This window comes from Mesoplodon densirostris, chromosome 4 (genome assembly GCF_025265405.1).
Source record: "Mesoplodon densirostris isolate mMesDen1 chromosome 4, mMesDen1 primary haplotype, whole genome shotgun sequence".
NCBI classification, from domain to species: Eukaryota; Metazoa; Chordata; class Mammalia; order Artiodactyla; family Ziphiidae; genus Mesoplodon; species Mesoplodon densirostris.
In genome coordinates this window covers 125661491-125689206 of record NC_082664.1, presented here as the reverse complement: position 1 = coordinate 125689206, position 27716 = coordinate 125661491, and the positions used below count along the sequence as shown (strand labels likewise).

The 27716-nt window shown below is 37.4% G+C and overlaps 1 protein-coding gene across 1 annotated transcript in view; it reads left to right on the top strand.

Moving 5' to 3' along the window:
- PIAS1 (protein inhibitor of activated STAT 1) overlaps positions 1 to 27716 on the top strand; it is a 124643-nt gene that overhangs the window by 16544 nt on the left and 80383 nt on the right. Inside the window, exon 2 of the mRNA XM_060097119.1 lies at positions 10603 to 11047. Within this exon, the coding sequence (XP_059953102.1) occupies positions 10603 to 11047 (445 nt within the window). The remainder of the gene's footprint in view (positions 1 to 10602; positions 11048 to 27716) is intronic.

The window sequence follows — 27716 nt, the reverse complement described above, 5'->3', positions numbered from 1 at the left end:
CTTCGTATATTAGATGGAGAGTTGGACAAGATGATTGCTAAAGTTCTGTTTTAAACTGACAACATTGTAAGTCAAGTATACTTCAAGAAAAATAAATAAAAAAAATAAAGTCCTATTTTATGTTATGATCCTGTGATTCTACCATTTTTTAAAACATCATTTCAGGGCTTCCCTGGTGGTGCAGTGGTTGGAAATCTCCCTGCCAGTGCAGGGGACACGGGTTCGATCCCTGGTCTGGGAGGATCCCACATGCCGTGGAGCAACTAAGCCCGTGCGCCACAACTACTGAGCCCGTGCGCCTAGAGTCCGTGCTGCGCAACGAGAGGCCGCCATGGTGAGAGGCCCGCACACCGCAATGAAGAGTAGCCCCCGCTCTCCGCAACTAGAGAAAAAAACAAAACCCCGTGTGCAGCAATGAAGACCCAACGCAGCCAAAAATAAAAATTTAAAGAACAAAAATTAAAAAAAAGAAAAACATCATTTCATGGACTTTTTTGGTGGTCCGGTGGTTAAGACTCCGTGCTTCCACTGCAGAGGGTCTGGGTTCGATCCCTGGTCAGGGGAGTTCCGTATGGCACGTGGTGCAGCAAAAAAAAAAAAAAAAAAAAAAACTCATTTCAAATTCCCTAATAATGTCTGTAATTGTTAGTACTCGACAGCATTGTGTGGACTTTGGCATCTGACTTTTGAGTCTGAGCTCTGCTATTTACTAGCTCTAACTTTGATTGAATAGGTTACACCTGTTACTCTGAAATAGTTCTCTTGATACTTTCCCTCTAAGGTTTTTACTTGGGACCCAGATTGAAGGCTGTGATTTAAAGATTTTGTAGAGTTACAGAATGCATTTTTTCTCACTTTTTGTTCTGTTAATATTTATCTATTCTTCCTTTTACACTTCTTAACTTTCTCTCAGATAAAGTATAATGTATCTTTCATTGCATCTTGTCTGAGACTTAAATTAGATGATATCTCCTGTTGTAAATGCAACATGTTGTTTGGTTTTGGCTGGAGGAGTTTGTGAAAAAATATTCATTCTTTTATAATTTGATAGACTTCAAATTTCTTAAAGCTTTATTTATTTTATTTTATTTTTTAATAAATTTATTTATATATTTAAAAAATTTTCGCTATGTTGGGTCTTCGTTGCTGCGCGCAGGCTTTCTGTAGTTGCGGCGAGTGGGGGCTACACTTCGTTGTGCGTGGGCTTCTCATTGCGGTGGCTTCTCTTGTTGAGGAGCACGGGCTCTAGGTGCGTGGGCTTCAGTAGTTGTGGCTCGTGGGCTCTAGAGCGCAGGCTCAGTAGTTGTGGTACACGGACTTAGTTGCTCCACGGCATGTGGGATCTTCCTGGACCAGGGCTCGAACCCATGTGCCCTGCACTGGCAGGCGGATTCTTAACCGCTGTGCCAGCAGGGAAGTCCATAAAGCTTTACTATTTTAAAATTTTAGATTTTTATTTGAAAAGTGAACGATTGTTCTCATGATCATGTATAGCACTGCTTTTTAAAAGGCACCTCATCTAGATTATTGAATGTTCTTGCAGATTTTTTTTTTTTTTTTTTGCGGTACGCGGGCCTCTCACTGTTGTGGCCTCCCCCGTCGCGGAGCACAGGCTCCAGACGCGCAGGCTCCGGACGCGCAGGCTCCGGACGCGCAGGCTCAGCGGCCATGGCTCACGGGCCCAGCCGCTCCGCGGCATATGGGATCCTCCCAGACCGGGGCACGAACCCGTATCCCCTGCATCGGCAGGCGGACTCTCAACCACTTGTGCCACCAGGGAGGCCCTCTTGCAGATTTTCTTTGCAGTATTTCTTGGTCCTGTCTCCTCTATTTCCACTGTCACAGTTTCTTCTTACATGTAGATAAATAATTCTTGCTTGTTGCCATCTCTTTTAGCTAGAAGTCTTATTTCTTAGTCTTGTTTCATCCATCCTATAGGTGGCTACTTGAATAACCTTAAACTATTTTTATAACGTTTACTGTCCCCAAATAAGCATTTATTCTGCTGCTTGTTCACTCTGTAGAGTCTAATTTCTCTCACTGTCATTTAGTGCCCCCATCCCAGTGTAACACATACTCTGTCCTGGCTAAGATTTGTGATAAGACACTTGTATTGGTTAGTGGTTATAAATTTGAGCTCTGGAGTCAGGTCAGGTTTGAGCCCTGTCTCCATCACTTATTTACTTATTTACTGTTTAGCATCAGTTCTCTTATCCATACGATGGGAATAATATTGGTCTGTCTCTTGGGTCCATGTGAGGGTTAAGTAAGATACTCATGCTACTATAATTAATACGTAATTGGCATATTATAAGCATTTAATACGTATTAGGTTTATCATTATTTTTACTGTATCAACTCATGTATGACACACATATATATATATTTTAAAATAAATTTATTTTTTTGGCTGTGTTGGGTTTTCATTTCTATGAGAGGGCTTTCTCTAGTTGCGGTGAGCGGGTGCCACTCTTCCTTGCGGTGCATGGGCCTCTCACTGTCGCAGCCTCTCTTGTTGCAGAGCGCAGGCTCAGTAGCTGTGGCTCACGGGCCCAGTTGCTGCGCAGCATGTGGGATCTTCTCAGACCAGGGCTCGAACCCGTGTCCCCTGCATTGGCAGGCAGATTCTCAACCACTGCCCCACCAGGGAAGCCCGACACTTTTTTTTTTTTTTTTGCGGTATGCGGGCCTCTCACTGTTGTGGCCTCTCCCGTTGCGGAGCACAGGCTCCGGACGCGCAGGCTCAGCGGCCATGGCTCACGGGCCCAGCCGCTCCGCGGTATATGGGATCCTCCCAGACCGGGGCACGAACCCGTATCCCCTGCATCGGCAGGCGGACTCTCAACCACTTGCGCCACCAGGGAGGCCCCGACACTTATATTTTTGATTGAGCACATTGCTCATTGAGAGATTTCACTGACCATACAGATTGTTTGTATTTCCTTAACCTGTGGAAGAGTAGAACGAAAAGAAAGATTTCACTTAATAGTTACAGCATTACAGAATTTTGAAATTGAGGAATCTTTGAGAAGCTCTAGTCAATCTGTCATTTTTTAAAGAGAGAAAATAGACCCTGGAAGATTGTGATTCAGTAAATTAGTGGCCGAGTTAGTATCAGAATCCAAATTCTATATATACTAGTACTATATTATGTTGTATTTGTACCTAGCACATTTGAGAATTGAATTAATATGATTATGAGTCTCTGTCTCTGAAGAATAGCTTATCTCTATGTGTTCATTGTTTGTTCCTATATTCCCTTTCTACAACTCATTTACAGCTCATTCATGGATCCAAAAAGCATTTATTGAACATCTGTGTGCAGAGCAGCTTTTTACTTAAAGTTATATTTGTCCTACCTCTGCATAAGGAGTTTGGCAACGTGTTAGAATTTTAAACTCTTTTTAAACTCTTTTTAAATTAAGCTAAATTTTTTTTTATTGTAAAAAATATTTAATCTAAATTTTAAACTGTTTTGATTTGGGTTTGTTATTTTTAGTATTCAAGTTATCATCTAGAAGGAGCTTTTGAAGGACATATCCATGGGTTTCATGAAATGTGGTAGTACATAAATGGGGATAATATTTAAACTATCTATCAAAAATCAAAGCCATGGTATGCCATTTCAACAGAGTGTTAGGTTTATACTTTGCTTGAAGGAGAATGGAATCTTCATGTTTTGTCATTATGTGGGAGCTAAATGCATCCCATGTGATGGAAGGTACCAGAAGGGGAGAAAGATAATCAGCTAGAGGAGTAGGCAGTACACGTCATTTTTCAGTCATCTTATATTGAGAAATAAATAACAGATGAAAAATCAGGTGGAACAAGATTATGGAGAAGTGTGTAACCAGTGTGACTTGCTGCTTTAGTAGAAACTGTCTAACTAGGTTTTCTGGTTGGACTGGACATTGTTGACAAATTGCTAATCTAACAGCTGTTTATTAACTATTTCAAGTGGAGAGGATTAGAAATGATCCTAAAGTCAGTTCCATTGAATGAAGAATCTGACTTTGAAAATAATGAATAAAATATTTTTATAATACTGTACAATCTTTATGCAGTTAGAGTATTTTTGATGATTGCTTTTGTGGGTAGAAAGTAAAAGTATAAATGAAATATTATGACACTGTTAAATGCCTATTTTGACTGTCTTTAGAATTCATTTTGGTTTACAGTTGTTTACAAATTGATACCAGATAAAGATTCATAATATAGAGTCTGCTTTATGATTCATCCTCTAAAATACTGCAGTGGGATGTGTGAACGAGAGTAATTAGGTGGTTCAACAGGAAGTACCTAATTCTTATTCACAATTTAGGTATGACCTTTAATAACGTAGTGTCATAGCTAATGAGACAGTAACATTGGCACTTTTTTTTTTTTTTTGCTGTACGCGGGCCTCTCACCGCTGTGGCCTCCCCCGTTGTGGAGCACAGGCTCCGGACACGCAGGCTCAGCGGCCATGGCTTACGGGCCCAGCTGCTCCACGGCATGTGGGATCTTCCCGGACCGGGGCACGAACCCATGTCCCCTGCATCGGCAGGCAGACTCTCAACCACTGCGCCACCAGGGAAGCCCTGGCACTTTTTATTTAATCTCAAAAAGCTCTCTGTCTACAATACTTGTTGATATTGCTTGACTATTGTATTTCTTTTTCTCAGAATATGGTCCCTGCCTCTGTAGTTGGAATGGTGTTCTTATACAGGCACACACACATAACTGTGCGTGCGTGTGTGTGTGTGTGTGTGTGTAAAATGTTACATATCTGAGAAGGAGATTAAGTTGAAATGTGTTCTGATAGAATGGTGAGGACCTTCCCCTCCTCCCTCCCCATTCCCCTACTCTGCCCTGAGAACACTGGAAGCCAACCTTATACTGCCAAAGCAAGAGGTTGGAGGATTCCTCTGTGTCAAAAGTGATCAGATAAAAGGAAAAAATGGAATCCTCATGATAGCCAAGTTCCTGCCTTATCATCCTAGAGTGCAGTACTCCGGTCTGCTCACTCACACAGTTCATCTGATCATCTTTTTCGTGTCTTACTCTTAGATATAAATGTACAGCCAAAGGTTCCCTCTTACTTGAGGAAAATGTCAAGCATGAAAGGCAGAGACCAGAGGAAATAGCAAGAAAGAACTCAGATTACAGAGACAGTGCAGGCAGGTGAAGAAAACAACGACGTCAAACACCCTATTTATTTATATTCTCAAGAGAAAAGAAGATGCTGTAGTAAAAAATAAAATAAAATTTTTAAAAAAGAGAGAAGATACTACATTCATGTAAAATAAGAACAAGATGTAGAGGGGAAAAAAAGAGAAAGAAAAATGCAGCAAACAGAAAAGGGCTCATGGGAATTGAAATTTTAATAGAAGAGTTAGAAGATGAAGTTGAGGAAATCTCCCAGAAAATAGAGCTAAAGACAAGAGATGTAAATGCAAGAGGAAAAAGAAAACAGAGCAAAAAAGAATTAAACAGTTTACTGGCCTTGAGGCCAGTATCTAAATAATAGGCATACAAGAAAGAGAACAGAAACAAGTCAAAGGAATACTACTGCAAGAATACTTCCCAGGGACTTCCCTGGTGGCACAGTGGTTAAGAATCCACCTGCCAATGCAGGGGACACGGGTTCGATCCCTCATCCGGGAAGATCCCACATGCCACAGAGCAGCTAAGCCCATGTGCCACACTACTGAGCCTGTGTTCTAGAGCCCGCGATCCACAACTATGAGCCCGTGTGCCACAACTACTGAAGCCCACGCGCCTAGAGCCCGTGCTCCACAACAAGAGAAGCCACAGCAGTGAGAAGCCCGCACATCACAACGAAGAGTAGCCCCTGCTTGCCGCAACTAGAGAAAGCCCGCATGCAGCAACGAAGACCCAACACAGCCAAAAATAAATTTATTTTAAAAAGAAAACTTCCCAGAACTGAAGGACATACATCTATAAATGTAAAAGACTTAGCAATTATCAGTTCATACAATTAAAAAAAAAAACCTACTCCAAGATACAATATTGTAAAATTTCAGAACACATAAAGAGAAGCATCTGGAAGCTTCCTGAGGAGGATATATAGTTGACTGTGAAAGACTGCGGATCAGAATGGTGCCAGGCTTCTTAAGAGAAGATGATGAGGAAAGGCCTTCAAAATTCTGATGGAACATACTTTCCTGTCTGGAATTCTATACTGAGCCAAACTCAGTTACTAAGTATGAGTAAATGAAGATATTTTTAGACAATGCAAGGGATTTTTTAAAAAGTGTACTTCCCATGCCCCCTTCTCAGGAAGCTACTGGAGGAAATACCCCACTAAAAAGAGAAAATCAAGATAGGAAGAAGTGAGATCAAGGAAACAGGGGGTCCAACACGAAGAGTGATAAGGGAATTCCCAGGATAAGTTAAAGGGAAATTCCATGACCATAGTTTTGTACCAGGCCTAGAGAGCAAGCAGTCTAAATTGGAACTTGATGGAGGATTGTATGAAGTATATTTTTAAGAAAGAAATTAAAGGACTTCCCTGGTGGCGCAGTGGTTAGGACAATGCAGGGTACATGGGTTCGATCCCTGGTCTGGGAAGATCTCACATGCCGCGGAGCAACTAAGCCCATGTGCCACAACTACTGAGCCTGTGCTCTAGAGCCCGCGAGCCACAACTACTGAGCCCGTGTGCCACAACTACTGAAGCCCATGCGCCTAGAGCCCATGCTCTGCAGCAAGAAAAGCCACTGCAATAAGAAGTCCGCGCACCACAACCAAGAGTAGCCCCTGCTCGCCGCAACCAGAGAAAGGCCACGCGCAGCAACGAAGACCCAACGCAGCCAAAAATAAAATTAAAAAAAAAAAGAAATTAAAACAGAGATTTACCTGATATATTTGAATACGTTGAGAGGAAAGTTAACACTAGCAATTTAAAGATGAATTAACCGTAGTTACACAGAAAATTTTGCAAATGCAAAAATGGTGCAGTTATTAACTAGAAGGAAAACAAGGTCATACAAAAAAAGAAACAGTAATCATGATGTACTTTTGGCTCGTCTGTGAATATTATTTACAGCCATAGTAATATTATAAACTAACAATTGAGTCAACCAAAAATGATGATGGGAAGTTGTAACAGATCTAAATCATTACCTTTTAATAGGAAGTCAATTTTTTTCCTAAAGGGAAAATATTTTAAATAACTAATAGACCTACTATATAGTAGAAATAGTGAAAAAAACGCCTGAAGAAATAGCTAAAAAGACTTGAAGGTAGTTGCCTTAGGGATGTGAAAAATGGGGACAGGGCAAGTGACATCTGTTTTTCTTGTAAAACTGTTTGACTTTTAAAACGGTGTGCAGGTCTTTCTGATTAAAAAGATTCATTTAAAAAAGTTGACCCTCACAGAATGCTTTCTGTACAGAATATACACATTTCTCAGGCATTCTATCATTTGGGGATGTAGAGTCAGCAGAATGCTATCCAAGGAGGCAATGATTTCTAGTAATAGCAGTGGTTGATGTTATCCTTAGTTATAAATATTCATTTTGTTGTAGTGCTAACAAATGGAGATTTTAAACACATGAAAGATTAAGATACATTGCATTTCAACATTTCACATTTAAGTGTTTAGTTTTCCTCTATGCTGTCAACACTTTACATTGTGAATTGACTGCTCCATGCGTCTTTGAAGCTTTTTGGTTGAGAGATACTTCAGATGGTTGCATTTCCTGCTCTCTTTTATTTGGTTTTTTAAATAGTGCATGCTTATTACAGTCCTTAAGATTATGCAGCAGCTGCTCCAATAATAGCAATAGATAGCACCTCATCTTTCACTGTACCTGATTACAAGGTGCAATGGTTAATTTGAATCCAGATGTTTTCTTTTATCTTAACCACCAATTTTCTTAAAAGGTAAAATGTTGAAGCTTGAAGTTGAGATTGAATATTAAATAAATTGATCTTTTAGAAGTTTTTCTCTTTGCTAATTAAAAGGCATGTGGTTTGTTTTCGCTAAAAGACACTAACAGTGTAAAGGTACTTTGGAGTAGAACTAGTTTTGTAACATTCAACAAATTTCTTAACCTTCCTAGGCCTCAGTTTTCCCATCTGTAAATTGAGGACAATACTTACCTTATAATTGTGATGATTAATTATGCATCCTGTGAAAATGACAACAAAAATTATGCCTATGTCATTAACTTTTTTCTTTTGATCATCAAGCAAGCGATTTTATTTTATGCGAGTTGTCAATGTATTCTTCCATAGAAATAGAACAATAATACATCTGTGCTGCATTTAAACCCTTATACACATAGAGTTAGGACAAAAGCTGTCATAAGTTTATGGTAACCGCTGAGTTTCGGTTTTTGTGTTTGACTTAAGAGAATGGAACTGAATTGAAATGGAAAGACATTCTTCTCTTTCTAAAAATTTATTGTGTTTTCTCTGTAAAACAAAATACATTTGACCAATGCCAACTTAAGTTGAGTTTTAACCTATAATCTTTGAAGCATAATTCATGTGATTTCTCTAAGAGCAGAAGCTTACATTAATACAGTGCTTTTCTGTTGAAATCTTTGTTGCTTTTAAAATAAGTAAAAAAAAATCTTTAAAACTATTTTGTACTCTTAGGACAGTTTGGATAGTAGGGAGAAATGGATATCCTGGCATTAGATTCTCATAGGAGCATGAACCCTGCTGTGAACTGCGCATGTGAGGGATCTAGGTCACGTGCTCCTTATGAGAAGCTAATGCCCGATGATCTGAGGTGGAGCTGAGGCGGCGAGGCTAGTGCTGGGGAGCGGCTGCAGATACAGATTATCATGAGCAGATAGGTTTGACTCCACAGAGACCATAATAAATCAGTGCACTTGAATCATCCAGAAACCATCATCCCCCCCTCCCTGGTCCATGGAAAAATTGTCTTCCATGAAACAAGTCCCTGGTGTCAAAAAGGTTGGGGACTGTTGCCATAGAGGACCTCAGTCGGGTCATGGAATCATTTGTAAAAAAAGAAAATTATAATACAGCAAGATAAGTGCTAAAATAAAAGTATGAAAAATGGCCAGTAAGAGTAGTGAAAAGAGAGTCATTTAGTTCTGCCAGGCCTAAAGGGCAAGGCTGACAAAATCTGGGCTTTGAGGAAACAAAGCATTCTCCAGGCCAGGGAAGGTAGGGGAAGGGCTCATATTTCTTTGATTAACCCGCTATATTGCATATAAAGCTCTTTATACACTTGTTTTTCTCACTATTTTTATTTTTCTTAATTGTTTTGTAAACTGCAAATAACTTCTAGATGATTGGCTTGAGATGGATGTTATCCCAGGGAGTGGTGGTAAATTAGGGAAGGCAGCTTAGCTTTTGTGGTATTTGGGATGAGGTGAGGGGATAAAATAGTTGTGCAAATAGAGAGTAAATGGTATCCTTACATGTGTCTTTCATCCTGACACCTCCCTGTCAGTGGTGGTAAAGTCAGGATTCTTCTGTTAATAGCTGTATGATCTTGTCTTCCCTTTGGAATTCATTTTCCTCAACTTTAAAATGGGAGAAGTGGTGTGGGTATTTCCTGTTGGTAGTCTCTTAGTAGTTGGGGAGAAAGGAGAAATAAGTTTGGGAACACAGTTAAAGTTAAATAGATTTCTTTACTTCACCCTTACGCATTATGGCATGTGGATTGAATTCCTGGACTTTTTTGCCGCGTGGCTTGTGGGATCTTAGTTCCCTGATGAGGGATCGAGCCCAGGCCCTTGGCAGTGAAAGCCAGAGTCCGAACCATTGGACTGCCAGGAAATTCCCAATTCCTGGACTTTTTAGCCTGGCTTTGCCAATAGAGTGTCAATAATATGTTTCCAGTGTCATCCTTTTCCTAATGGTTTAGTGGAAAGATCATGCATGGGCTTTAGAATTACACATAACTAGGTTTGAATCCTCATTGATACTTAGTAGCTATGTGGTGGCCTTAGGTAAGTTGTTTAACCTTTCCTAACTAGTTTCTTCACATGTAAAGCAGGAAGGGTAACACCTTGTGGAGTTGTAAAGATTTAATGACAACCCATATGAAAATATCAAATGTATCTGGTATATAATAGGTCAAAAAAGGTATAGTTTAAGCCCTATAAATCCAAATCCCAAAGTCAGTATAGGATGTAATATGATGTTATTTGTATCCTGCCTACATCTGGTGCTTGAAGTGGACTGTTTATATGTTTCACATGTACTTATATAATTTTCCCCTAAGAAAACAAATGTTCTTGAGGGCTCATTATCTTTTCCCGTCCACATAACACTCGGTACTCTCCTAGAGACTTAGTAAGTGCTTGATAAATACCTGAAAATTTCATTATAACAATGGAATAAGGTGAGATGTGGTTCTACCTGGTGTATACTTATTTTACATCTTTCATAACCCTAGGTAGAAGTTAGTGAGTTTATGAATATTAATTTTAAATTTCTTTGGTTATATCAAATGATTAGATTTTAAGTTTGAAATAACTGGAATTGACTCTAAATGAACTGACCTTTGTAAACAAACCATAAGGATGAAGTGTTATAATAAAGTATCATTTAATGTTGTAAATTATATCATTGGAATACTAATGTTTTACATTTTGTTTTGTCTCTAAGCAAATGGTTATGAGCCTTAGAGTTTCTGAACTCCAAGTACTGTTGGGCTACGCTGGGAGAAACAAGCACGGACGCAAACACGAACTTCTCACAAAAGCCCTGCATTTGCTAAAGGCTGGCTGCAGTCCTGCTGTACAAATGAAAATTAAAGAACTCTATAGGCGGAGGTTCCCCCAGAAAATCATGACGCCTGCGGACTTGTCCATCCCCAACGTACATTCAAGTCCTATGCCAGCAACTTTGTCTCCATCTACCATTCCACAACTCACTTATGATGGTCACCCTGCATCATCACCGTTACTCCCTGTTTCTCTTCTGGGACCTAAACATGAACTGGAACTCCCACATCTTACATCAGCTCTTCACCCAGTCCATCCGGATATAAAACTTCAAAAATTACCATTTTACGATTTACTGGATGAACTGATAAAACCCACCAGTCTAGGTAAGATTATTCTGTAATGATTATTTGGTTACTTTTGGAGGATACATTTTCATTTTTGAGTTTGAATTTGACCCAGATTATTATTCATAATAAAATTTATATTTGGTGGTAGGACCCAGATGGTAAAAAGGATCTTTCAATTTTAGACAAAATCAAATATATAAAAGCTGTCTTTTAGACAGAAAAAAAGCATATTCAAGTCTTCCATGATGGTTGCTGACACAGTAAATGTTAAAAACTTTCCAAGAATATAAACGTTTTTAAAGTGTAATATTTTAGGTTGTTGATTACTATTTTATAATAATCCTTACAAAATTAAAACCCCGTAATTACTATCAGTCTCTGAATTCAGTTTTTAATTTTCAAGGGTTGATGACATCTAAAATAAATGACTATTTCTGATTATTTAAATGAGTAAATGGTTTAAATTTTTATAAAAGGAGAGTTGAGCTTTGATGTGTAGTATTTTAATTTTAGTTGACTTTTTCAAGTGGATATGTGTACCTTGCAGGTGCACACATGATTATGGTTATATAATAGTAATAAACACTTGAAATTTCATGTACTATGTTTTCCCATCATTTGATAAGTGCCTAGCCTATTAATAGAATTTGATGTATTAATCAACTTGAAATTTTAATTACTATAATGCTACCTTACTTTATTTAAGGTAGAAGAAAATTGACCCTGTTGGGATCTCTGCTACCTTTGGTGTAATATATTTAAAATATCAGACTTCCAGATGCTGGTTTGTTGTTATAAATCAGTGGTTGGCAAACTATCGCTGGCAAGGGAAATCAGCCTGCAGCCTGTTTTGGTGGATCTGAGCTAAGATTTATTATTTTTTTTTAATATTCCTAGAGAGTTGTAAAATAAAACAAAAACAGAGAAGAATATGCAACAGAGACCATGTATGTCTGCAAAACCTAAAATATTTACTGTCTGGCTTTTACAGAAAAAGTTTGCCAACCCCTGTTACAAATCAGTAAACATTTCAGTTTGGGGGATTGGTGAGTGTTGAATTTTGAGAACATTTACAGAAATTCTTTGAACTGGGAAATGTTTGTTTTAAATTATTTTTAGCAGAATAACTGAATAAATTAAGATTATAGGAGTCATTTTCAAACAACATGAATTTTTTCACATGACTTTATTTTTTAAATAGCCATTAATAAGAAAACAACACTTGCTGAGAACCGACTAAGCTTTTAAAACTTATACATGCTCATTATAAAAAATGAAAGTGCCAAAGTCCCTTCTTGTTAGTACAGTATATATGCATATATATAAGCAAGTTATGTTTCTTGTTTTTTAAGAAGGAATCATATTGTATCAATACATAGTGTTCTGTGACTTGCCCCTACCCCCTTTTTTGCCTTACTAATATATTATAGACATTTCTCCTTGTCTGTCTGTCCCATTTTTTTTTTTTTTTTTTTTTGCGGTATGCGGGCCTCTCACTGTTGTGGCCTCTCCCGTTGCGGAGCACAGGCTCCGGACGCGCAGGCTCAGCGGCCATGGCTCACGGGCCCAGCCGCTCCGCGGCATATGGGATCCTCCCAGACCGGGGCACGAACCCGTATCCCCTGCATCGGCAGGCGGACTCTCAACCACTGCGCCACCAGGGAGGCCCCCATTTTTAATTGAAGGCTATATGTACACACACGTATATATAGTGTCTATGTGTACATGTGTGAGCATGTGTGTGTATATATATATGAGCTCGTTTCTTATTAAAGACTGTGTATTATTTTATGTTCTAAATAAGTCCTCTATTAAAAGATGTATTTTCTAGTTTTTCGCTGCCAAAAACATGCTATAGTGAACATCATCTGAAATTTGAAAGGAAAAGAATGTTAGTGGCTTTTATTTGATTTGATTCCCAGCTCTCAAATTTTCTTTGGGTCTTAATAATTAACATATCTTCTTGTTTTCAGTTTCACTAATATAAATTTCAAGTACCAGTGTGAATAGGTGATGTTTACATACGTATCTAAATTTTGTTATGAAAAGTAGAAATGCAAACAGGACATACATTCTGATTATATTGGATAATATTTTAAATATTAATAAATAAAAATTGAGCATTTTAAATTTATTTTACTGAGGTACTTTGCTTAAATATGTATGTTATGTGTTCATTTCTAATTGTCTACACTGTCTTTTTATGCCTTTGCAGTTTAACTTAATATATCATAATTTATGTCTTATTGTTTTAATACTTCAGGGTACTTTATCCTTATGAACTTTTTAGTGTGTAATAATAGTGGGCAAACATCTGGTTTTTCCCTAAAAAGGTATGAGAGGCAGGTAGTTCATAAGAAATTGTGTTGTTAAAGCTGCAGATAGGGCTTCCCAGGTGGCGCAGTGGTTGAGAGTCCACCTGCCGATGCAGGGGAAGCGGGTTCGTGCCCCGGTCTGGGAGGATCCCACATGCCGCGGAGCAGCTAAGCCCGTGAGCCATGGCCACTGAGCCTGTGCGTCCGGAGCCTGTGCTCCGCAACGGGAGAGGCCACAACAGTGAGAGGCCCGCATACTGCAAAAAAAAAAAAAAAAAAAAAAAAAAAGCTGCAGATTTTGCTTTCTTTTTATACTATTTTCTCCCTAATGACTGTTTTTAAAGAATAGTCAATAAATTTTAAATAATTTTTCTGTCTTTACTCTTCATCTGAAAATTTATAGAATGCTTCAATGGGGTATTTTTGTGTAGCAGTTTAAGAACAATGTCATAAAGTTTTGCCCATTCTTGATAACCATTAAGTAAACCCTTGCATTTACAAAATTGACTGGTTGAAGTACTAAAATATTTCCCATAAGATTTATTTAATTGGTCTTTCTTTGTATTGTCAAGCCTCATTATTTGCACATGCTAGTGGATGAATGCCTGCTATCTCAGTAAATCCAAAATCACTACTCACAACAGTTTCACAGCCATTTATAGACATGCACAGAGCTGCAAAGAATTTGAGTTGGCTCATGTGTGCTTTCCCACCTGTGGTTGAACTAGGTGGTTCTTGCTTTCATGTTTTCTGCTGTCATATTGTAAACAAATGTCCTCTTTGCACTCTACTTAATGCCACAGTTTTTGCATTTCTGTGCTTTTTGTTGGTGATTGGATTGTTTAAAATGGCCCCCAAGCATAGTGCTGAAGTTTTATCTAGTGTTCCTGTATGCACAAAGGCTATGATGTGCATTATGTAGAAAATACATGTATTAGATCAGTTTGCTTCAGGCTTGAGTTACAGTGCTGTTGGCAATGAGCTTAGTGTGAATGAATCATCAATATATATCAAATAAGGTGTCTTTAAAGAGAAGCACACATAAAACAAGGTTAGGTATTGATCAGTTGATGAAAATGTTGTGCTCAGAGGCTTGCAGGAACCTAACCCTGTATTTCTCCTAGGAGCAGTGGTTCAGTATTCACTAACTCATTGTTTGTGGCAATTTTATAGAACACCAGTTTTCATGAATAAATCCATTGTTTGTGATATAAACACAAAATGAATAGGTGGTATGGAATTGCTTGGTGGTATGTAAGTAGATTTCTAATTTCTCATTGTTATCATAGAACTAAAATAAAAGCAAACATTTTGGTTATGCATAAAAAGATCACCAGAAAGTAATTTGTGGAAGTTTATTGATTCAGTAACTATTCAGGGGATGGAAATACTCAGAGAATTTGAAAAAAGATTCTGAGTAATCTGCAAGAGTTTAGGATGAACATATTTTAAGGCCCTGTTAAGTAAAAAAAAAAAAAAAGAAAAAGAAAGAAAGAAAAAAGGAATCTATAAGATTTTTAACATTGTTAAAAGACTATCTCTGTACTTCATTAAATGAAATGACTACTTCATCATGGAATTCAGTTTTCTAAGGGATTACTTTCGCCAGTAGATTGTTTGTAGTTTCGGAAAACAATATTCTCTGAAAAATTAAATGGCTTTCAGCATTCTCTTTCTTAGTATACATATTGAATACATTTTAAATCATTACAAGCTCTTAAGAGTTTAGTTTTGACCTGTACTTAGCTAGTTCATCACACTTAATCACTTGAGTCCAGAATGTGATGGTTAAATTTAATTTTTCATTTTCTCCCCTTCCATTTTATCTGTAAGCACTAGATTTAAACAGAGTTTAAGGTGTTCTAGTGAAAGCTGAATGTTTGTATGTGTTTCATGTTTCTAACTAAAATCAAAACAATAATTTTGGTATTCCCCCATTTTATTAGATAATTCTTATCCATTTTTATAATCATCTTGTTATTTCTTTAACAATAAGTAATTTTAAGGTCTTTATTCATTTTGGAACACATATTAAAGAGAATTCTTTTTATTAATTGGGAGATGAAGTAAAGGTGGTTGTAAAGTAAAATGCTTGATTTACTGTGTATTTTTGTCTGTCAGTATTAAAATCCCGTTTCAAATGCTTTTAAAAACCTTTTCCATTAATCTTTCTAAGATTCCCCCCTTATATCTGTCTGTTCTTTCCCCCATCCAAATCAATTTCACTTTCCTGCATGCTCTTAATAACATTTTGTTGTTGTTAGTTCCTCAAAATCAGCTCTTCTGCGTTCATCTGTATATTCCCATAATACACAGAGCTATGAACCTCTTATGTGGTAACCACAGTAAACAATTATTAGCTCTCCAATTTATTTAAATACAATAAAGTCTGTTTTAATGTTTTTTGCAAAGTATTTGGATGCTACATACTGAAGAATCTGAAACACTGAGACATTTTAATTGGTGATATGGATGTCATTCTTCAGTTTGTCATGAAACAAGTCACTTATTTTTTTTTCTTTCTCTTTTTTTAAGTCTTTTTAAAAATTAATTTTTATTGGAGTATAGTTGATTTAAAATGTTGTGTTAGTTTCTGCTGTACAGCAAAGTGAATCAGTTATACATATATCTGCTCTTTTTTAGATCCTTTTCCCATATAGGTCATTACAGAGTATTGAGTAGAGTTCCCTGTGCTATACAGTAGGTTCTTATCTATTTTATATATAGTAATGTATATATGTCAATCCCAGTCTCCCAATTTATCCCTCCCTCCCTCTTTTTTTAGGTCTTGGAAGGTGGTTTCTATTTAAGTTTTAATGTTTGTCAAACAATCTTTTCCATTAAACACCACAAATATCTCTTCTCTGAGTTACATATTTGATTTTCCTGAGTTCTGTTACAAGTAGTTATAATTTAATCTGATGTGGGACGGTGTATTGGTATTTCCTAGGGATGTCCAACATCCTAGGTGTATAGGGTTTATAGTTTCAGTATTTTAGAAAGCTAGGTCAGTCTGTTTCCTTTTTAAAGTAGAACTTTTGTATATAGAAAATTATAATTATTTTAGGCTTGGGAAGATGTATGAATAATTTATAGAAAAGATTTGAATTAATATGTATATGTTTTATATATATGCACTTGGTTTTTTGCCTTAGGAAACAAGGCAGCAGATGCTTCAGCACTCCTAAATAGTTAAAACGATCCATCTTGTTTTGTGCAGTGTGGGTAAGGTTTCTGCTACATCTTAATAACATTGGTTACCAGTGTTTTCTGCCAAGGGCTCGACTGGCATTGGATTAGATTTCACAGTTTCCTTCTCTTCTCATTTTTTATAATTGAGTTTGCCTTCCTCCACATGCCTAATAGCCAGTGCCTAAAGATCAGGTGATGCAAATTCAAGGACACAGACTCTGATAAGTATTGTGAAGGGCATTCAGAGGTTTTGTGATTTACTCTACTCTGCTTTTAGAAAATTTGCCTTCTAACAATTCAACACAAGCTGTGCTCTTCTGTGCTTGAATTTTAGGAAATCAAAAGCACTATTTTTTTCTGTAGGCAGGTTTCTTCCCTAGGAACTTTTCTTCCTAATTTGGCAGCACTGGTTCCTTTTCTTTCCTTTTTTAAGAGATGTAGAGAGAATTTATTTATTTATTTTAAACTTTGGCTAATTTGACTAATTTATTGCTTGTGCATTTTAATTACATTTGTTGTTGTATACAACAGTATCACCATAAACTAGTGTCCATTAAGTATTATAAATTGCTATTTTATTTATCTTTATTTTTTAAATTTTTATTGAAATTAGTTGATTTACAATGTTGTGTTAGTTTCAGGTACATACTAAAGTGATTCAGTTATACACACATATATATAAATATATATATTCTTTTTTTACATTTTCTTCAATTATATGTTATTACAAGATACTGAGTATAGTTCCCTGCGCTATACAGTACGTCCTTGTTAGTTATCTATTTTATGTATAATAATGTGTATATTTTAATCCCAGACTCCTAATTTATCCCTCTCCCCTCCTCTCCTTGGCAATCATTAGTTTGTTTCCTATGTTTGAGAGTCCATTTCTGTTTTGTAGATAAGTTCATTTGTATCCTTTTTTTTAGATTCCTCATATAAGTGATATCATATGATATTTGTCTTCCTCTGTCTGGCTTACTTCACTTAGTATGGTAATCTCTAGGTCCATCCATGTTGTTGCAAATGGCACTATTTCATTCTTTTTTATGGCTGAGTAATATTCCATTGTGTATATTTACCACATCTTCTTTATCCATTCGTCTCTTGATGGTTAGGTTGCTAGCCATTCTTGGCTATTGTAAACAGTGCTGCAATGAACATTGGGGTGCATTTATCTTTTTGAATTATGGTTTTCTCCAGATATATGCCCAGGAGTGGGATTGCTGAATAATATGGTAGCTCTATTATTAGTTTTTTAAGGAACCTCCTTGCTGTTTTCCATAGTGGCTATATCAATTTACATTCCCACCAACAGTGAAGGAAGGTTCTTTTTTCTCCACACCCTCTCCAGCATTTATTATTTGTAGATTTTTTGATGATGGCCATTCTGACCAATGTGAGGTGATACCTCATTGTAGTTTTGATTTGCATTTCTCTAATAATTAGCGATATTGAGCATCTTTTCGTGTGCCTCTTGGCCATCTGTTTGTCTTTTTTGGAGAAATGTCTTTTTAGGTCTTCTGCCCATTTTTTGATTGGGTTGTTTGGGTTTTTTTTTTTTTGCTGTTGAGCTGTATGAGCTGTTTGTATATTTTGGAGATTAATCCCTTGTCAGCCGCATCGTTTGCAAATATTTTCTCCCATTCTGTAGATTGCCTTTTTAAAAAAAATTCATTTATTTTATTTTTGGCTGTGTTGGGTCTTCATTGCTGCATGCAGGGTTTCTCTAGTTGTGTTGAGCGGGGGCTACTCTTTGTTGCGGTGCACAGGCTTCTCAGTGGGATTGGCTTCTCTTGTTGCGGAGGACAGGCTCCAGGTGCACAGGCTTCAGTAGTTATGGCTCACGGGTTCTAGAGTGTAGGCTCAGTAGTTGTGGCGCATGGGCTTTGTTGCTCCGTGGCATGTGGGATCCCCCCGGACCAAGGCTTGAACCCATGTCCCCTGCATTGGCAGGCAGATTCTCAACCACTGCGCCACCAGGGAAGCCTGTCTTTTTGTTTTGTTTATGGTTTCCTTTACTGTGCAAAAGCTGGTTAAGTTTGATTAGGTCCCATTTGTTTATTTTTGTTTTTATTTCCATTACTCTAGGAGACGGATCCAAAAAGATATTGTTGTAATTTATGTCAGAGAGTGTTCTGCCTATGTTCTCCTCTAGGAGTTTTATAGTATCAGGTCTTACATTTAGGTCTTTAATCCGTTTTGAATTTATTTTTGTGTATGGTGTTAGAGAATGTTGTAATTTCATTCTTTTACATGTAGCTGTCCAGTGTTTCCAGTACCACTTATTGAAGAGACTGTCTTTTCTGCATTGTATATTCTTGCCTCCTTTGTTGTAGATTAATTGACTGTGTGTGTGGATTTATTTCTGGGCTTTCTGTTCTGTTTCATTGATCTGTATTTCTGTTTTTGTGCCAGTACCATACTGTTTTGATTACTGCAGCTTTGTAGTATAGTGTGACGTCAGGGAGCCTGATTTCTCCAGCTTCGTTTTTCTTTCTCAGGATGGCTTTTGCTATTCGGGGTCTTTTGTGTTTCCATACAAATTATAAAATTTTTTGTTCTAGTTATGTGAAAAATGCAATTGGTAATTTGATAGGAATTGCATTGAATCTGTAGATTACCTTGGGTAGTAATAGTCATTTTGACAGTATTAATTCTTCCAGTCCAAGAACATGGTATATCTTTCCATTTGTGTCATTTTCGATGTCTTTCATCAACATCTTATAGTTTTCCGAGTACAGGTCTTTTGCCTCCATAGGTAGGTTTATTACTAGGTATTTTATTCTTTTGATGCAATGGTAAATGGGATTCTTTCCTTAATTTCTCTTTCTGACCTTTCGTTGTTAGTGTATAGAAACGCAACAGGTTTCTGTGTATTGATTTTGTAGCCTGCAGCTTCACCAAATTCATTGATGAGCTCTAGTAGTTTTCTGGTAATGTCTTTAGGATTTTCTATGTATAGTATCATGTCATCTGCAAACAGTGACAGTTTTACTTCTTCTTTTCCACTTTGGATTCTTTTTATTTCTTTTTTTTCTTTGATTGCTGGGCTAGGACTTCCAAAATTATGTTGAATAAAAGTGGTGAGAGTGAACATCCTTGTCTTGTTCCTGATCTTAGAGGAAATGTTTTCAGCTTTTCCCCATTGAGTATGATGTTAGCTGTGGGTTTGTCGTATATGGCTTTTAGTATGTTGAGGTGTGTTCCTTCTATGCCCAATTTCTGGAGTGTGTTTATCATAAATGGATGTTGAATTTTATCAAAAGCTTTTTCTGCATCTATTGAGATGATCATATGGTTTTTATTCTTCACTTTGTTAATGTGTTGTATCACACTGATTGATTTGCAGATATTGAAAAATCCTTGCATCCCTGGGATAAATCCCACTTAATCATGGTGTATAATCCTTTTAATGTATTGCTGGATTCGGTTTGCTAGTATTTTGTTGAGGCCCTTTCCATCTGTGTCCATCAGTGATACTGGCCTGTAATTTTCTTTTTTTGTGGTATCTTTGTCTGATTTTGGTATCAAGGTGTTGGTGGCCTCATAGAATGAATTTGGAAGTGCTCCTTCCTCTGCAATTTTTTTTTGGAGAGCAGCACTGATTTCTAACTTTCAAAACAAAATCTAAAATTTACTTCTCAATGTACATCCCGTTGTAGATAATCTGTCTTTTTATCTGGTGAGTTTACTTTAATATTTTTTTTTTTTGCGGTATGTGGGCCTCTCACTGTTGTGGCCTCTCCTGTTGCGGAGCACAGGCTCCGGACGCACAGGCTCAGCGGCCATGGCTCACGGGCCCAGCTGCTCCGCGGCATGTGGGATCCTCCCGGACTGGGGCATGAACCCATGTCCCCTGCATCGGCAGGCAGACTCTCAACCACTGCGCCACCAGGGAAGCCCTAATTTAATATTTTTATTATCGTTTGTTTAAGTGACCCAGAAGCCTGAAGCCATCTATTATGTTTTTAATAAATGAATCTTTGTGTTCTTGATTGTTATCTTGGGAACTAGAATGATGGACTTTGTTGTTGTTGGGAAGGAATCTTGATGATCAGAATCAGTAAAGAATCCTTGTGTATAATTGTAAATATGACATTAAAATTTTTAATTGTGAGATTAATGAGCCAGCCATTTAGGTTCAGAAGCAAGCAAGTATAGTTTTACAGAGAAATCCAACATATAAGACTTTATTGGGATAAAATTTAAAGATCAAACATGTAGAATATATAGTGCTTGAAATGTAGCATTTCAGAATTTGCCAATGAATCCTACACCACTTTGGTCCAGTCTTCCCAGCACAAGTTGAGTTACCATACGAGCTGCAGACCAGCCAGCTGGAGGACTTGGTTGTGGTAATGGTGGTACAGGTAGGATGGTACCGCAAAGGGAGAACCCATTTTTGGCATTGTTTTTTTTTTTTTTTTTTAATAAATTTATTAGGGCTTCCCTGGTGGCGCAGTGGTTGAGAGTCCACCTGCCGATTCAGGGGACACGGGTTCGTGCCCCAGTCTGGGAAGATCCCACATGCCGCGGAGTGGCTGGGCCCGTGAGCCATGGCCGCTGAGCCTGCGTGTCCAGAGCCTGTGCTCCTCAACGGGAGAGGCCACAACAGTGAGAGGCCCGTGTACCGCAAAAAAAAATAAAATAAAATAAAATAAAATATTTATTTATTTTTGGCTGTTTTGGGTCTTCGTTTCTGTGCGAGGGCTTTCTCTAGTTGCGGTGAGTGGGGGCCACTCTTCATCGCGGTGCACGGGCCTCTCTTGTTGTGGAGCACAGGCTCCAGACGCGCAGGCTCAGTAGTTGTGGCTCACGGGCCCGGTTGCTCCACGACATGTGGGATCTTCCCAGACCAGGGCTCGAACCCATGTCCCTTGCACTGGCAGGCAGATTCTCAACCACTGCACCACCAGGGAAGCCCCTTCTTTGCTTTTTTTAAAACAGAAGTTTTGTTGTTAGATATCTGGGTGATTGGAAGGTAATTTTAAGCCATTCCCTTTTTTCTCTCTCTCTTTTTTTTTTTTTGTGGCCGCCTTGTGGCATATGGGATCTTAGTTTCCTGACCAGAGATCGAACCCGTGCCCCCTGCAGTAGAATTGCAGAGTCCCACTGGACCGCCATTCCCTTTCTTGAGCCTTACTATTTCGGTGTTGATAGTGCTTGCAGGTGACCCCAATGGTTTTGAGTGGCAATTAGTCATTCTAGTTTTTGGGCACTACTCTTGCTAAACGTATTAACACTAAAATGTAAATAAGCCTTAGATATTCCAAAGATGGGGATTTTGCAGTTTAAAAGAAGCTGGATGTTGAATGTATTATTACAATTAAATCACTTTAAGGTAGGTAAAAATAAAAAGGCTGAATTATTTTAACAAATTCAATTTATCACCTCTACATGTTCTCTGCAGTTCTTAGAATTCTGTTTCATTATTTTGGTGCTGTAGTTTTGAATATTTTATTTCTGCTCTTAAATTTTATTAATTTTAAAATTAGTTTATTACATAAGATATGAATTAGAGGGGAAAATCACTTATCTATAAGTACTCGTGGCATTTTGTGTTTCTTTTCACCACCTCTCCATGTAAAATTTAAATGTAAAATTAGCAGTTCATGTTTACATACAATTTAAGAAACCTCAAAAGGAAATGATGGAGTTGATTACATAAAAATGTCAAACCCCTATGCATCAGTTTTTTTGTTTTCTTAAAGCCCAAGTGTCAGAGTAAATACCGAATAAAAATATTTGAATCAAATGTAAGACTGAAGGAAAGAACTCACAAATCAATATGGGGTAGGATACTAAGACTCTATTAGGCAGTGTATGAAAATGTAAATTATTAAAGGGGAAGTGCAGCTAGGAAACATGAAAAGACACTGAATTTCACTAGTTCTTAACCAAAATTCAAAATAAGTCAATAATGAAGTTTTAAATCTTGTCTATAGCTTACATTAAAATATATATGAATTTCTATACAGTATCCATGAGATGTGTTAAAATGTTAGGTTCATTGCTGGTAGCAATATAGACTATAATACAGCTCTTTGAGAGTACATTTTGGCAATATGCAGGAAGAGCTTAAAAATACTTTTTGATCTATTAGTTCCACCTTTGGGAACTCAAAGCCTAAGAATATTCATTGCAACATTATTTCCAGTATAAAAATTAGAAATAACTTAAATATCCAATTATAGAATAGCATTTAATTAAACTGATATATTTACTATAGAGAATATTTTAAGGATCAGTTAAAATTATAAAGTCTTTAATACATGAGGAGAGAAATTAGATAACACAACTAAAAATTATTATCTACTCTGATAAGCATTAAACTAGGAGTTTTATTCTGTTATCTCACTTAAACCTCCAAACAGCTTTGGACGGTTAGACCAATAGCCTAAATTTTATGAAAGTGGTAGTAGCTGAGATCTGAAGAAGGTAATTCACAGAGATGAGGGGAAGGTGTCAGGATTTGAAAATAAGTTAAGTTTGCTTCCAAAGCCAATGCTCCTGTATAACATAATATATTAAAAATAAATGAAAGTATTTAAAAATTTTTTCTTTAAAATAATTTTGCAATTTTATAACATCTTTTGCTCTCATTTTTATTTAGTGAAGTCTTCTTGATTTTTTTTTTTTTCCAGTAGAATTCATTGGATCTACAGGTGGGATCATTGTGTTGAAATTTACTGTATGGAGAACTACTGAAGGTCTTTTGTACTTCATACATACATTGAAAGAGGGTTTGACAATTTAATTTTACATGATAATTTTTACCAGTACATACTGTAAATGGAGTTTTATTTCAATAGATCAGTTTGGACCTGTGTGAAATTCACAGTACATGTGCAGAATTCTGATTTAGCACCTCTAGATCTTGGTCACTAGAATTTTTTTTAAAAAAAAATTTATTTATTTTTTTGGCTGCATTGGGTCTTTGTTGCAGTGCATGGGCTTTCTCTAGTTGCGGTGAGCCGGCTTCTCATTGTGGCGACTTCTCTTGTTGCGGAGCATGGCTCTAGGCACGTGGGCTTCAGTAGTTGTGGCTTGCGGGCTCTAGAGTGCAGGCTCAGTAGTTGTGGTGCATGGGCTTAGTTGCTCTGCAGCATGTGGGATCTTCCCGGACCAGGGCTTGAACCCGTGTCCCCTGCATTGGCAGGCACCACTGCACCACCAGTGAAGTCCTAGAATTTTTTTTTAAGGTGTTAGAATTATAGACCCTTCATAACTCAGTATCTTAAAGAGGAATTAAGTTTTTTTCAACCCAGTGTAGATTTCAGTTGTTTGCTAAATTCATTCTGTTGAAATGACAAGTATGTGTAGCTAATCTCAATCTCCCTGATCTTCTGATATTTGTGGGGAGCAAAACCTTGTTTGCCTTAAAGAAAGAAAAAAAATTTATTTATTTATTTATTTATTTATTTTAATTTAATTTAATTTTATTTTATGCGGTATGCAGGCCTCTCACTGCTGTGGCCTCTCCCGTTGCAGAGCACAGGCTCCGGACGTGCAGGCTCAGTGGCCATGGCTCACGGGCCCAGCCACTCCGTGGCATGTGGGATCCTCCTGGACCGGGGCATGAACCCGTGTCCCCTGCATTGGCAGGCGGACTCTCAACCACTGTGCCACCAGGGAAGCCCAATTTATGGTATTTTATAACATATAAAGAGACCTTAAAAATAAGATGAAGATTCTAAGACTCCTCAAAAACAATAGGGAAAAAATTATAAATAAAAAGTTTAAAGTTCTTCTAAAATTACGTAAATAAAAGAGAAATATAAAATGAAGTTATAGAGGATTATTTTATTGGTTATTTTTTCTTTAGTTCTTTTTTTTTTTTTTTTTTTTGCTGTACGCGGGCCTCTTACTGCTGTGGCCTCTCCCGTTGCGGAGCACAGGCTCCGGACGCGCAGGCTCAGCGGCCATGGCTCGCGGGCCCAGCCGCTCCGCGGCATGTGGGATCTTCCGGGATCGGGGCACGAACCCGTGTCCCCTGCATCGGCAGGCGGACTCTCAACCACTGCGCCACCAGGGAAGCCCAGTTCTTTTTTTTTTTTTGCTCATTTTTATCCTTTCCATACGGATCAAGCCACTGTAAAATGTTCCAAAAGAACAAAGATCATAATAAAACATGTTTTCTTTTTTATGTAAATACCCATGGTCATGAAAGTATAGTCTTCTCCATGCATTCCTCCCAATGTTTTAGACAACATAGATACAAAAATATAATATTTTTGATTTTTTAAAAATTTATTCATTTAACTAATATTTATTAAGTTCCTTTTTGTGCCAAGCATCATTCTGGTTTCTGAGAAAAAATAAGACATGGTTATTCAAGGAGTTCATGATCTAGTAGAGGAGTCAAACATACATAGTTCATCTTAGAAAACACAAGGGAAAGTAAACTAAAAGGCATAACCTAAGGATAAAAATTAAAGAGATTATATTTACCAGGGAGCATGAATTTAACATTTTGTCCTGTGGAGTAGTTGAGTCAGAATTACTGAGGGTGCTTATAAAAAATAGAGATTTTCCACACTCCAGATCTTCTGAATTGTATTTAACATCATAGTACATTATAAAAACTTTCTCATGTAGATCATGTTATTTCTTTGAACTCCTACGGAATGTATCATAGTATAGTCGTAAACTTAAGTTTTCTCCTTTTCATGAACATATGGGTTGTTTCTATTTTTTGCTCCTCTTCCAGCAAACATCCTTATATATGAGTATATATTTTTGTAATTATGTATTTTTTTTAATTTAAAATAATTTTGCTAGGTCAAAGGATATGCATACTTCTAATTTGCTATCAAATTTCATCCCCCGCCCCCCAAAAGACTTTACACTCCGACCAACAACATTGTTATGAAAGTGCCTATTATCCACAGTTTTATCAATACTTTAAATAATTTTTATAAACTGATAAGATGAAAACCATCTTGGTTTTTTTTGTTTTTTGTTTTTTTTTTTTTTGCGGTACGTGGACCTCTCACTGTTGTGGCCTCTCCCGTTGTGGAGCACAGGCTCCGGACGTGCAGGCTCAGTGGCCATGGCTCACGGGCCCAGCTGCTCCACAGCATGTGGGATCTTCCTGGACTGGGGCACGAACCCGTGTCCCCTGCATCGGCAGGCGGACTCTCAACCACGGCGCCACCAGGGAAGCCCCATCTTGTTTTAATTTATATATTTTTGCTTACTGCTGAAGCCAAACATTTTAATGATTATTAACCATTTGTCATCCATGAATTGCTTGTTTATATTCTTTGCTCATTTTTCTAGTCTCTATATTTCTTTTTTTTATTGGTTTGTACTTTGTATGTATTGCATACTAGCCAGCTCTCTATTATATGTTGTAAATATTTTATCTTGGTCTGTTACAAATCTTATTATGTAATTTCTAATATCTTTCATTATACAGAAGTTGAAAAAAGTTAAGCTGTCAACTCTGTTATTACTTTTATGGTGTTCGGATTTTTCAAGTAACAGCTCCACCCTGTTAAAGCATACAATTCAATGGTTTTTAGTATATTCATGGAGTTGTGTACCCATCACTACTATTTAATGTAAAAAATTTCATCACCCCCAAAAGAAACACCATACTGATTAGCAGTCACTCCCATTTGCGCCTCCTCCCAGCCCCTGAAAACTATTAATTGTTTTTCTGTCTCTATGGATTTGCCTATTCTGGCTATTTCATATTAATGGAATCATATAATATATGGCCTTTTTGTGACTGGCTTTCACTTGCGTAATGTTTTTAAGGTTCACCCATGTTACAGCATGCATCCGTACTTCATTCTTTTGCAGGTTGGTATATATAATTATTTTTAGTGGTATATGTCTGATTCCCTTAAAAGTTTTTTTAAGTTGTGGTAAAAATATTTCTCTTTTAACCATTTTTAAATGTACATTTCAGTAGTGTTAAGTATATTCATATTGTGCAACAGACCTCTACAACTTTTTTATCTTAAAGACGCAGACATAAAGAATGGGCTTGAGGACACAAGGAGGGGGAAGGGTAAGCTGGGACGAAGTGAGAGAGTGGCATGGACATATATATATACACCACCAAATGTAAAATAGATAGCTAGTGGGAAGCAGCCGCATAGCATAGGGAGATCAGCTCGGTCCTTTGTGACCGCCTAGAGGGGTGGGATAGGGAGGGTGGGGGAGAGGGAGATGCAAGAGGGAAGAGATATGGGGATATATGTATATGTATAACTGATTCACTTTGTTATAAAGCAGAAACTAATGCACCATTGTAAAGCAATTATACTCCAATAAAGATGTTAAAAGAAACAAAAACCTGAAACTCTATACCCCAAAAACAACTCCCCATTTCTCCTTCCCCCCAGCCCCTGGTGACCACCATTGCACTTTCATTTCTAAGAATTTAACTACTTAAGTACTTCATATAAGTGGAATTATACAGTACTTATCTTTTTGTGACTGGCTTATTTCTTTTAACACAGTGCCCTTAAGTTTCATCTATATTGTAGTGTGTGACAGAATTTCCTTCCTTTTTAAGGCTAATTAATATTCCGTTGTATGCATGTACCACGTTTGGTTAACCATTCACCTGGATGGACATTTAGGTTGCTTCCACCTCTTGATTGTTGTGAATAATGCTGCTATGAACATTATTGTGCAAATAGCTGAGATCCTGTTTTCAGTTCGTTCGGATTTATGTCCAAAAGTGAGAGTGTTGGATCGTATGGTAGTTCTATTTTTAATTTTTTGAGGAACCATCATACATGGTATAGCCATGTTTTCCATAATGGCTATGCCATTTAACATTCCCACTAACAGTGTACAGGGGTTCCAGATTCTCCACATTCTCTCCAACACTTATTTTCTGTTTTTGTTTTTTTTTAATGGTGGGTATCCTAATGGTTATGAAGTAATATCTTGTTGTGCTTTTGATTTGCATTTCTCTGATGATTCATGATGTTGAGCATCTATTCATGTATTTGTTGGCCATTTGTATATCTCTGGAGAAATCTCTATTCAGGTCCTTTGCCCATTTTTTTATTTGGGTTATTTGTTTTTCTGTTGTTGAGTTGTAGGTGTTTTTAATTTATTCTGAATATTAAACCCTGATCAGGACTTCCCTGGTTGCGCAGTGGTTAAGAATCCGCCTGCCAATGCAGGGGACACGGGTTCGAGCCCTGGTCCAGGAAGATTCCACATGC